At 35.7% G+C, this 13109-nt stretch overlaps 1 protein-coding gene across 5 annotated transcripts in view; it reads right to left on the minus strand.

The window, feature by feature from the left end:
* Positions 1 to 13109, minus strand: part of CHPT1 (choline phosphotransferase 1) — a 36005-nt gene that overhangs the window by 9368 nt on the left and 13528 nt on the right. For all 5 annotated transcript variants that reach the window (XR_009265411.1, XR_009265410.1, XM_058741623.1 and 2 more), the window contains exons 2-5: positions 10728 to 10875; positions 9982 to 10123; positions 2872 to 2956; positions 106 to 237 (exon numbers count right to left, since the gene is read on the minus strand). Coding sequence is in view for 3 of the 5 variants with exons in the window: in XM_058741623.1 (XP_058597606.1) it covers positions 106 to 237; positions 2872 to 2956; positions 9982 to 10123; positions 10728 to 10875 (507 nt within the window). In the remaining 2 variants the exon portion in view is untranslated. The remainder of the gene's footprint in view (positions 1 to 105; positions 238 to 2871; positions 2957 to 9981; positions 10124 to 10727; positions 10876 to 13109) is intronic.

Raw genomic sequence — 13109 nt, forward strand, 5'->3', positions numbered from 1 at the left:
TTCCCTGTTCTTGGAACACCAGCATATTTTTAGTATTTCTGTATCTGGTAATAATAAAATTTAGAATAAAATTAGTAATAAATGATGATGAAATTAGTATCTTACTGCTATAGTGGATCCATTCTTGCCAACACCACCATGGAGGATAACATTGAAATAATTTGAACAGGAAAATATTGCTCCACCTACTACTCCAAGAACTGGAAAGATCTTCAATTTTATTTCTAGAATGGGTATCTTTAGGGGTAGAGGAAAGAAACAAATCATTAAGAAAATAGAATTTATTTTCCTGTTAAATAGTAAAGAAACATTATCATATGGCCCTGTATAATAGGCTATCCTTTTTCTTGTATAAGCAAGCCTTAACTCCTAGATGTAGCCTGAAGTGGTCACTTTTCTTTTAGTGGTTTTATTCATTAAGTGAAAAATGAATCCACCAAATTCAGGGAAGTCTACTTACATAACTGTGATGAAATATTTAATCTCATAAGCCTTCATCTGATTTAAACATGAAAAATGATAGTTCACTTGAATTTAGTACCTCTAAAAGGTAGCATCACAGGAAAAGTCAGACACCATGATCTGAATCATGAATGTGACAAATATCACAGTGTGTGTGCATGCAAGAATTTTGTGTAGTTAATATCCAGGATTAAATCTCTAACAGTATATTTACCTGTTGGTCAATTTGCTGTTCAAGAAAACTTCCAAAGGCAGCAAAGGATTTAAAAAACAGTAACAATAAATTGCCAAAAGCTATAGGCTAATGTGTTTTGAAAATAGACTGAAATTTATACTAACATTTGTGGAAACTACAGATGAACAAATTTAGAAAATCTACATCTAAAATAAGTATTCTAGTTGGTAAGAATAAGCAGGTGTGCTTTCTTCCTATGGTATTGCCAAAACGTTGAATGAAATGATTTTAAGATTAAATTAAATTCTTCCCCATTGTAACTAAATCAGAATTAAATTTAAGGCAACCACATCTGACTTAATAAATAACCCAACTGCCTCTAGGTCAACATTCACCTTTTTACGGGAACCAGCTGGGCAGCTAACACAAAAGACACATCGCATCCCTCTAGTATATCTGAGAGGCCTATAGTGGCATATCCTTGATTCTATCATTCTTACAGGATGAGAAGGAATATGAATGTCTCAGGAAATGTACCACTACTTAAAAATATGCTCCAAGTCTGAGCCCAGTGTTATGATCTGTAGCTGGCAATTCTGAAATTAACTGCCTTAGAGAAATCTTACTGTTTTTTTTAATAGACTTGATTTTTAGAGCAACTTTAGATTCATGAACAAAATTGTATGAAAAATACATAAAGTCCCATATACTCTCCACCCTCAACCCCCAGGGTATCCCCTACTATCAACATTCCCTACCAGAGTGTTAACATTTGTTATAATACACGAACCTATCCTGACACATTATTACCCAAAGTCCGTAGCTTCCATTACAGTTTACTCTTGATGGTATATAATTCCATGAGTTTGGACAAATGCATGACAGATATCCACCATTATAGTATCATGCCAGAATAGTTTCACTGCCCTAAAAATCCCCTGTGCTTTTTCTATTAACCCTCCTTCCCCAGTAACCTCTGGCAACTGCTGCTTTTCACTGTCTCCATCATTTTGCCTTTTCCAGAATGTCATATCGTTAGAATCATACAATATGCAGCCACCTTTGCAGATGGTTTCTTTTGCTAAGTAATATGCACTTGAGGTCCCTCCATGTCTTTTCATGTCTTGATAGTGCTTTCTTTTTAACACTGAATAATATTCCATTGCCTGCATGTACCATAATTTATCCATTCACCTACTGAAGGACATCTTGATTGCTTCCAAGTTTTGGCAATTATGAATAAGGCCGCTGTAAACATCCATGTTCAGGTTTTTGTGTGGACATAAGTTTTCCGCTTATTTGGGTAAATATCAAGGAGCACAGTCGCTGGATCCTATGGTAAGAGTATGTTTAGTTTTGTATCTCTTACTATTTTTACTGGAGGTATATATATATATATATATATATATATGAGTGACTAAAAACCTAGAGTCTGGAATTAGACTTCTTAATTCCAGTACTTACTAGCTATGTGTCCTTGGAGTAATTACTTAATCATTCTAAGACTTATTTATACAACAAAATAATGATAGTATCTATTTCATGTATTGTACCGAGGGTCACAGTGATGGTAAACTGTGGGAACATAAGGTGTTCAGTAAATGTTATTTGTTAGCTATTGATATTATCCTTCTTATTCTTAACTCTATGGGCATGAGGTTGTGAGTCAGCCATTGTTATGGACTTAGGTTGTAAAGATAGAATCATTTATTTCTTCATAAATTCTCTTTCTATACAAAGCATGAATTTATCCCAGTGGCCTCCTGAGAGTCAACTTTTACCAAAACACTGAGGCCAACCAAGCAGAAAATAAAAACACTCCTTAATATGGGAAACTTTACCTCATAATAGATTATAAAAAATGCAAATTATTAACTTTTATTTCCTGATATTGAGGGACAAGTTTCAAACATGAAATATTTTACTGAATTTACTCTTTCATATATCTGTTTTATGAGATAAATAGTAGTCTGGAAAAGGTAGTTCAACTAGCGTGTTAAATTTTGTATTAGGGCAATGGGGTCATTTTCTTCTATGTGATAATATATTCGTGCATAGGGAAAAATGCCATAATAAGGTATATAGGAATAGTAAAATTACAAAATGAAGGAAAAAAGGTTAAGAAGTGGTATGACTAGTAACTACAATGTGAAGAATTTCTAAAGAAAATTAACAATGCATTTTCCTAAATATTTGTAAAGTACTTAAATATAAATTTAAATATTCAGATTTACCGTATAGTCCCACATTGTTGCTCCTCCAAGTGTAGATAATATAAAGACGATCACTAAAGCTACCTGAATTTCAGTTACATCCACTCTAAAGAGGAAGCACAAAGAATAGAAAAGATGTTTGTAAATAAAATTCCTGAATATGAACATCAGTTAACCATATGTTAAATATCAAATATGTAAGAATCTTTATAAGTTTAGCTTATTTGTACCTTTAGGTCTATCACTGAATTATCAATTCACACTGTTGAACTGAGCACACTGAATAGTATGTGCTCATATACAGGTAAACATTAGGATATGCATGGGGGAGGGAAAGCTTGTATATCATGTATAAAATTGCTGAGAGCAGTTATCATTGAAATTACAGAAGGATTTTACTTTCTACTTCATGTACTTCTGTAACATTTGAAGTTTTAAATAACAATCATGTATTAGTCTTGTAATGAGGAAAAATTAGAATAATATGAAAACAACCAGGTAACTTAGGACAAATTCTTAAACACCCAAGTGAATTTCACTTAAAAAGTAGGGAAAATTCAAACAGCTTTCCTAATATTAGGTTACTAATAGTCATTATAGTTTTTTGGTTTCCACAGACATTTTCCCCTACGTGAACATGTTAAGTTTAAAAACAAAAAACAAAAAACAAAAAAAAAACCTCCACTAAACCAACCAACATCAGTCTCTAGTCTGCATTCTCTGAAGCTACTGACCCCTCTTCTCCTTTGCTCCATAAACAGGCTAACTGAAAAGTGGTCTACATTTGTAGTTTCCTCCTCTTCATATTTGCTGCTTTTTTACTGTCGTCTGGTTTTTGGCCCCATTCTACTAAAATTGTTTAAGGTAAACAATGACTTTCAATTGATCGAATCTAAGGGATACATTTCAGTTAATATCTTGGGTAACTTCTCTTCAGTCTTTAAAATGCTGATCATTCCCTTTCTCAATGTTTTGCTATGTTCTTATTTATTCCATGCTCTCTCTTGATTCTCTTGCCTTGCTAGAAACTCTTCTCATGCTCTTTCCTAGACTGCTGCTTCTTCCACATCTGAAATGCTACCATTTCCATAATTACATCTTTTCTCCTTTTAGATTTTCTGAACGATTTTATCTATACTTAGATTACCATCTATAGGCTAAGGACCCCAAAATTCCTATCTCCAAATTCACATCGTTTTTTCTAAGCTCCAGGTTTCTATATCTGTCTACCTACCTGACATCTCTGCTTGGATGTCCTGCAGTCTTCAGATGCTACAGGAATACTTACTGCTCAGCAAATATAAGACATGTAGCGTAATCGATTAGATGATAAATTAAAACCAGGCAGGGAAGAAAAGACTTCCAGACTAAGTTACTTGGGGGCAGTTAAGAGGAGAAGGTGAACTGAACATCAACCCACAAAGAAAAGGAAAATATAAAAATGGTAGCCAGTTTTTTTGTTTTTTTGGTAAGATCAGTGGCAGGCAAACCAAGGCCTCCAGGCTGCGTAGAGAAATAGTCAAGTTGGCTCAAAAATGTAAACATAATAGTATAACATGTAGTATTTTGTAGAGTAAAAAGAAGAAAAGTACTAACACTGAGCATCTATTGTGAGTCTTATGAGCTATAAATTATTCCAATAAATTATTTTTTGGAAAGGGAAACAAATGATTTTTCCATGCCTGTACTGGAACAGCTGACAATTGCCATAGGAAAATGAGTTCATAGCCAAGCTCTCTTCCCACTATACTTACGACTCATACCAGAGTTCTGTGCTCTTTTCCACTAACAGGGGTAGAATTACACTAAATTATCCATAATTTCCCCAGGGTATGACTAGTGACCAGAAGCAACTAGGAAAGATGGCAGGGATTATAGAATAAATTTTCTCTCAATGAACTAAATGATGCATACGAGGATTGAGCTAGGAACCTGGGTTTCACATATGCATCATCATATCACAGATTTTATATTAAACTCAAAGTTTCATTCTCTCTTAATGACAGTTCTTGAGTCTGGAAACAAGAAAGCTGAAAGAATATGATAAAAAGAGAGAATCACTCACCAAATACTCAAATATTTGAACTATGAAGAAAGAGTTGAAGCTTCAGAAATATATTATGCCTAATATATTTAAATAAAAGAATATTCTGTATAACAGTTTACAATGAGAACTCATTAATGGGTCCAAGTTTTTAAAATTTGGATCCAAAAAAAATACTAAAAATCCAAGAAAGATGGACCCTGGGGATATTGTGTAAGAATATCCTTAATCCCCAAACTGTTATCATGAAGGACAGTCTACAACACTGCTACTGAAAGTGTGGTCTAGGGTTAGTTACCAGTCTGCAAGGAGTGAAGGGGAGAAATTGAGACTAAGCATTTAAAAACTTCCGTGGTAATTTGACAGAGTAATTTTGCATTTGTTGAGTTAAATGAAATATTGAGGACGGTATTTTGTAGGCCTGTTTTTGTTTTTTAGTTTTTAATTGCATGTTATTAGTCCACCATGGGTGGAGGGTAGGGGTAGAAACTAGTCCTTTACCATAATTTTTTTGACAAATGAACCTAAAACCATATAGAAATCCTCATGCTTTTGAAATAAAAAAAATTAACACCAAGTCTAAATGTTCACATGTAAATAACAAAATAGGACACAATACAACTGAACATTGGACATGGTTTAGGATTTAAGATTAAGCTTTAAGCATTGCTCTATTGAATTACACAAGATATTTGCTACAGGAGAGCAAATGTGCTATAAATAAGATATGCCTTATCCCACAAGACAAGCATTAGTACAGAGACAGATTTTAACTGTAAGTCTATATTGTGCTAAGGAAAACACTAACTAATGTGCCACTGACTAACTAAAAAAATCTTTAAGAGTTAAAAATTATAGTTAAAAATACTTATTAACATTTTATAGTTTAAATGATCTAATTCAAGGTAACAAATTCATATTTGCACTGAAACCCACATATTTTTAAATAACAATGAAAACAGCCACAAGTAGAATAGCATTTACATTTCTCTTCCATATTCCAATAATATAAATACTATAAAAATTAAGTCTCTGAATAGATGAATGGATAAAGAAGATATGAGATAAACACACACACAAGAATATTATTCAGCCATAAAAAAAGAAGGAAATCTTTGGACTTCAAGCTGTATTACAAAGCTGTAATCATCAAGACAGTATGTACTGGCACAAAAACAGATACTCAGATCAATGGAACAGAATAGAAAACCCAGAAATGGACCCACAAACATACGGCCAATTAATCTTTGACAAAGCAGGAAAGAATATCCAATGGAATAAAGACAGTCTCTTCAGCAAGTGGTGCTGGGAAAACTGGACAGCAACATGCAGAACAATGAACCTGGACCACTTTCTTACACCAGACAAAAAAATAAACTCAAAATGGATGAAAGACCTCAATGTAAGACAGGAAGCCATCAAAATACTCGAGGAGAAAGCAGGCAAAAACCTCTTTGACCTTGGCTGCAGCAACTTCTTACACAAAAAGAAGGAAATCTTGCCATCGCCATAACATAAATGGAGCTAGAGGGTAAAATGCTAAGTGAAAGAAGTCAGCCAGAGAAAGAGAGATACCATATGATTCCGCTCATATGTAGAATTTAAGAAATAAAACAAATGAGCAAACTAAAAAAGAGACAAACCAAAAAAGGACTCAATTAAAGAGAACAAACTGATGGTTACCAGAGGGAAGGACGGTGGGGGGATGGGTGATATAGGTGATGGGGATTAAAAAGTACATCATGATTTGTTTATTTCAGAAGACCATGGGGGAGGGGAAGGGGGAAAAAAACTTACAGAGAGGGAGGGAGACAAACCATAAGAGACTCTTAAATACTGAGAACAAACTGAGGGTTGATGGGGGTGGGGGAGAGGGGAAAGTAAGTGATGGGCATTGAGGAAGGCACCTGTTGGGATGAACACTGGGTGTTTTATGGAAACCAATTTGACAATAAATTATATTTTTTTTAAAAAGTACATGATGGGCACTAATGTACAGAATTGCTGGACCACTATATATCATGTGCCTTAACTAACATAACACTATATATTAACTATGTTGAAATTAAAATTAAAAAAAAAATTAAGTCTCTCAGTGACAAATTTTCAGGAAATCCATCCTAGCCAACAGACCATTGATACTGGCACAGTTTGTAAACATTTCTAAAGGCATGATGTGCTACATATAGACCCTTCTTGTAATGTTAAGCTGAACCATCATCCTACTCAATGCTCCATGATATTTTTACTTTGACCAAATGATAAACTATAGTGCCTAGGATCTCTGCAATCCAGTGTTAGTATTTTATTTATTTTCTTTTAGTATACACACACACACACACACACACATATATATATATATATATTTAGTGTATATATATATATATATTTAGTATATATATATATATATATATATATATTTTTTTTTTTTTTTTTACATTTATTTTTGAAAGAGAGACACACACAGAGTAAGCAGGGGAGGAGAAGGGAGAGAGGGAGACACAGAATCAGAAGCAGGCTCCAGGCTCTGAGCTGTCAGCACAGAGCCTAACACGGGGCTTGAACTCACAGACTGCAAGATCATGACCTGAGCTGAAGTCCAGACACTTAACTGACTGAGCCACCCAGTCACCACTGTTTATTTTGAGAGAGACAGCGACAGCATGAATGGGGAAAGGGAAGAAAGAGGGAGAGAGAATCCTAAGCAGGCTTTATACTGTTAGCTGTTAGAGATGCAGGGCTTGTGACCTAAGCTAAAACCAAGAGATCGTGACCTAAGCCAAAACCAAGAATTGGATGGTTAACCTACTGAGGCATCTCTCCAGTGTTAGTATTTTAAATGGCTATCCCCACCCCTCCACCCTTGCCCCAGCATTGCAGGATTTCCTTTCCTCTATGTGGTGGAGGAAATAGCCATTTCCCTAATGTTCTGAGTACTTTCTTTCCTCATGCTTCTGCCTAGATTTACTCCCATCTATCTGGCATAGTCCATCCACAAGTAACTCATCTTTGTATGTCTAGTTCTGGGCACACAATAGACTCTCAATCAGTAGCAAATGAATGTAAAATTTACATCTAGGCCAAGATGAACTAATTCATTTCAGAAAGATTTTTAGTGAAGTTGGAAGCCAAAAAGATAAGTTGGTCATTAATAGTAACAACAATAATAATAATTAACCAGAACACTGCATTATTATATTACTCTAGTTTACCATAGCAAGTTCGGCAAATTAAAATGCATTAGATTTTGCAAAGTTACTTTTCTATTTTAGCATCTTAATTTATAAATAGATACAGATTAATTTTCCATAGTTGCCTGGAATTTTTAACCAGGCTTTTTGTTCCTTGGGATCTTGATCAGTAGACACGGAATCAGCAAAAGAGTCAGATTTTCCATAAAAGTGTTCTTAAACTAATTCAACCTACAATTACCTTTTCCTTACGTAGGATTTCTTCAGTGCTTATGGAAAGCTAGCGCAAGTCATTTTACACTTGGCAATGGACTGTATTAGCAGTGTCACAGAAGTATTATATCATCCCTTTGATACACTATACTATATAGCTCCTAAAACAGGAATTTTTAAAAAAATGCATTTTGTATCCTTCCACAGAATCTAATACATTGCTGGTCCCAGGGAACTGAACAACAGTCGCTAAGAGTGTGGGGTTTGGAGTCAAATAGACTTGAGTTTTAATCCTGGCTCTATACTTAACAGCAGTGTAAGTTACAGAATCTCTCTGCCTCATTTGTACAGTGGAGGTAATACCCTTACAGGGTACTGTGAGGAACAAATGAGCTAATGCATGTAAAGCACTTAGAACAGTGCCTGACAATGAAAAAAAACGAAATATGGCCCTTTGTAGCAACGTGGATGGAACTGGAGAGTGTGATGCTAAGTGAAATAAGCCATACAGAGAAAGACAGACACCATATGGTTTCACTCTTATGTGGATCCTGAAAAACTTAACAGAAACCCATGGGGGAGGGGAAGGAAAAAAAAAAAGAAAAAAAAGGAGGTTAGAGTGGAAGAGAAAGCCAAAGCATAAGAGACTCTTAAAAACTGAGAACAAACTGAGGGTTGATGGGGAGTGGGAGGGAGGGGAGGGTGGGTGATGGGTATTGAGGAGGGCACCTTTTGGGATGAGCACTGGGTGTTGTATGGAAACCAATTTGACAATAAATTTCATATATTGAAAAAAAAAAAAAAGAACAGTGCCTGAAACATGCAAGTGCACTAGGTGGTACTACAATTATTCCATAATTTAGAATCAATGTGATGAGTTGCCTAAGGCCTTCCCTCTGTTACATGATTCATAGATTTGGGCTTCTCCTGATGATATTTTTAGTATCATCAGAGGTTTTTGTTTTTGTTTTCCATGGCTGTTTCTCCTATGCAGCAATAAAGTGGGGTTACAAAGAATCAGTAGATGCGGAAAGGCAGAGCTGAGAATGAGCCAACAGCAGATAGTTCTTGAAGGATCAGGCAGAGAGGGAGCTGATGGGACAGAGGAAAACAGAATCGAATTCTTGTTTTCGGCACTATTTCCTGGTGTCTAAGAAAGGCATCAGAGGCATATTTATCATCTGATGTTTATCTCTAACATTTTCAAGGTGCTTTTACATTATCTCATCAATTGTCTACCACAACTGAACAGTCTCACAATTATCTTGTTGGTGACTGATGTAAGGGGTGCCCCTTTTTGGGCACATGAAGATTTGACGAAAAAGGACCCTTAGCTTCCATATTTCATTATTTTATTATGTAAGTCAAATGCTGTTTACTTAAGTACTTTTTACTCAGGTCCCTTATTTTTCTCTTTCTCCTGTATAATGTAAGCTTGAGTTAGTAAGCTACTAAAAGGGAGAAAGAAATAAAATTACTATCAAATACATAACTATTTATAACGTGCAGAATCCCTGCAAGACTTAAATTAAGCTGTAGCATTTATGGATGCTCTAATAAACTAAAAGATAATTTAAATTCCTGATGGAAGCATTGTTCTCCTTATGGATAAATAAAATATAACAGATTGTGAAAATAAATTGAATTATATTTAAAAATGTACAACTTAAAAAACATACTTACTTTCCAAACCTCAATACACCTGAAACATAAGTCTGCCAGTGAGCACAATAAAACATGAACATCCCAATAAAAGAGCAGAAAAACAACCAGTCAGGATGAGTTCCTAAGCGCACAGCAACCGAAGCTCCAACTGCCATAAATACTGAAAGAAACAAGGTTTAAGAACCATTAAGAATTAAAAATAATTAATGAAATAATTGCCATTATTCATTCAGAGATACAGAGTTCAGAAATGCAGAGTTTTAGGGTATGTAACCTTGGCATCACAATAAGGTACACCAAACAAAATTAATTTTTGAACATACTTTTTTTTTTTAATTTTTTTTTCAACGCTTTTTATTTATTTTTGGGACAGAGAGAGACAGAGCATGAACGGGGGAGGGGCAGAGAGAGAGGGAGACACAGAATCGGAAACAGGCTCCAGGCTCCGAGCCATCAGCCCAGAGCCTGACGCCGGGCTCGAACCCACGGACCGCGAGATCGTGACCTGGCTGAAGTCGGACGCTTAACCGACTGCGCCACCCAGGCGCCCCTTTTTTTTAATTTTTTTTATTTTTTTTTAATTTTTTTAAATTTTTGAACATACTTTCAAAATACACTGTGAAAATTTGCCCCCAAATGTATGCCTATCCAAAAAGTTGACCAAACAGCTCGGTTCATGTTAGTTTTTAAGCCATTATTAACAACAACAACAACAACAACAACAACAAAATTGGGAAAAACCTTCACTAATAACGCTAATTTACCTGTGGAAAGAGAGTCACAACCGTGGTCGAAAAGTTCCCCTAAGGGAGAACAAGAATTCGTTCTTCTGGCTTGTTTCCCATCAATAGCATCCAGTGACTGGTAGATAAAGAGTCCCAGTGCACATAAAAGGTATGTCCAATATGGTGCCTAAAGATAAACGTGAATAATAAATACTGGTACGTGACAACAAGCTAGCTTCTGTTTGAAAATAGCTCAACCTAAGCCAATTGATACATTTTCTTGTGTTCTCACCTTATATCACCTCAGGGTGTTATAAAAACCATTCATAAGCCTCCTTTGACAGGTGAGAACGAAACTGAGAAATCAGATGAATTGTTCTAGGTCATCTGGGTAGAGGGACACAGAAGTCCAAAGAGTGAGAAACACAAGGTTAAATGAGCAAGGATGAGGACCTTGATTTTGGTTCCTAATTCACAGCTCTTTCAATATATGATTTATATATGGTTTTTGATTTGAAATTATTCAGTAAGTTTTTGCTAGGGAAAAAGATCTTAAAGACAAATCACAGACCTGTGCTTCCATTCATGATGGAGTGTCAGGGGACTGGATCTATGTCCCCCACCTTATACAACTAGAAAAGCAATAAAACAAATGCAACAAATTTTCAGACATGGCAGGCAGTGCAGTACTGTGATCCCTGCCAGAGGGAAACAAATGAGGTGGGCCCAACAGTGCTCTAGTTTAGTACCTACAGGCAGTTTTCAGACCACAGTACAGGAATGGGAACCTGAACAGAGCCCAGTGATCTTGTTATGCTGAGGAGAAATGTAGCAGAATTCTGGAAGGTCAAAGCAGCTAGAATCTGTAGAGCATAGCATCAGAGAAAAGAGGGACACATGATCTACAGAAGGGTATCTTTGAGTCTTTGGCTGAGAAGTGACCTGTGCCTAAATGAGATAAAACTACTAACCAAGGCCAAGGAAAGAACCATGGGACAGTATAAGGTCACATAATTCTTTTTATTTTTTAATTACAAAAAATTTTTTTAATGTTTATTTATTTTTGAGAGAGAGACAGAAAGCATGAGTGGGGAAGGGGCAGAGAGAAAGGGAGGCACAGAACATGAAGAACGCTCCAGGCTCTGAGCTGTCAGCACAGAGCCTGATGCGGGGCTCGAACTCACAAACTGTGAGTGAGATCATGACCTGAGTCAAAGTCAGATGCTCAACCAACTGAGCCAACCAGGCACCCCAAGGCCATATAATTCTTGAAGGCCACACAAAGCTGGAAATTTTTCATGCTCCCTCGAGGCACAACACAAAGACTTTGTAATACATTAGGTAGAGTTCTCAGAAGTGTATTGCCTTAGCACTGGGGAGAAATTGGCCCAAGACTAAAGGCCTCTTGGAAGAGTCCTAACAGACATAAAGTCCAGCCTCAAAAGAAGCCAACTGATCCTATGTAACTCAACTACAGCCAACACAAAGTGCAATATCTCAAAGGGATATAAAAAAAAAAAAATCTAGTACTCAAACATGTAAAATTCACAATGTTTGGCATCCAATCAAAAATTGCCAGTCATGCAAACAAACACAAATTACTAGTCATACAAAAAGCAGGAGAATATGAACTACAACTAATAGTAAAATCAATCAATACAATCAGACCTAGGAATGACACAGAAAATGGAATTAGATGTAATTGGATGAGGACATGAAAGGTTATTATAAATACATTTTGCATGTTCAAGAAGGTGAAGGAAAATATAAAAGACTCAAGTGAAACCTCTAGATATGAAAAAAAGGTATTTGAAATGTAAAATGTACTGGATGAGATTGGACAACACAAAAGAAAAGATCAGTGAACTTGCAGAATACTGATGGAAACTATCAAAAATGGTGCACAGAAAGAAAAAAGACTACAAATAATTGATCTGGGTACCAGTGACCAGTGGGACAACAGAAGCACTCTAACATATTTTTATTGGAGTCTCAGAGGAGATAAGAGAGGGTTGGGCATAAAAAATGTTAAGAAATAATGGCTGGAGAAGTTTCCAAATTTGAAATTTATACACTCACGTATCCAACAAGCTCAACAAACACAACAGAATAAATACTTTTTAAAAACCCACCAAGACACATGATAATCAGAAGCCAGAGGAAAACAGAAACATCATATATAGAAGCATAGATAATAGTGAGAGAGAGGAAAGAGTCTGTAAAGTTGAATACAGATGAATAGAAATGATTCAATTTGAAGAAGGCAGAGAAAAAGAGATTTTAAAATGACCATTATTTTCTTTCACACTTTAAAAATATACTCTTCTTCCTCAGGGACCTGTGTGATGATAGCAATGGTCAAGCCAGATTTCTATGTCTTAGGGAGGAAGTATAGCAAAATTATTAAGAAGTAAGGCTTTG

Source organism: Neofelis nebulosa, chromosome 8, assembly GCF_028018385.1.
Source record: "Neofelis nebulosa isolate mNeoNeb1 chromosome 8, mNeoNeb1.pri, whole genome shotgun sequence".
Lineage (NCBI taxonomy): Eukaryota > Metazoa > Chordata > Mammalia > Carnivora > Felidae > Neofelis > Neofelis nebulosa.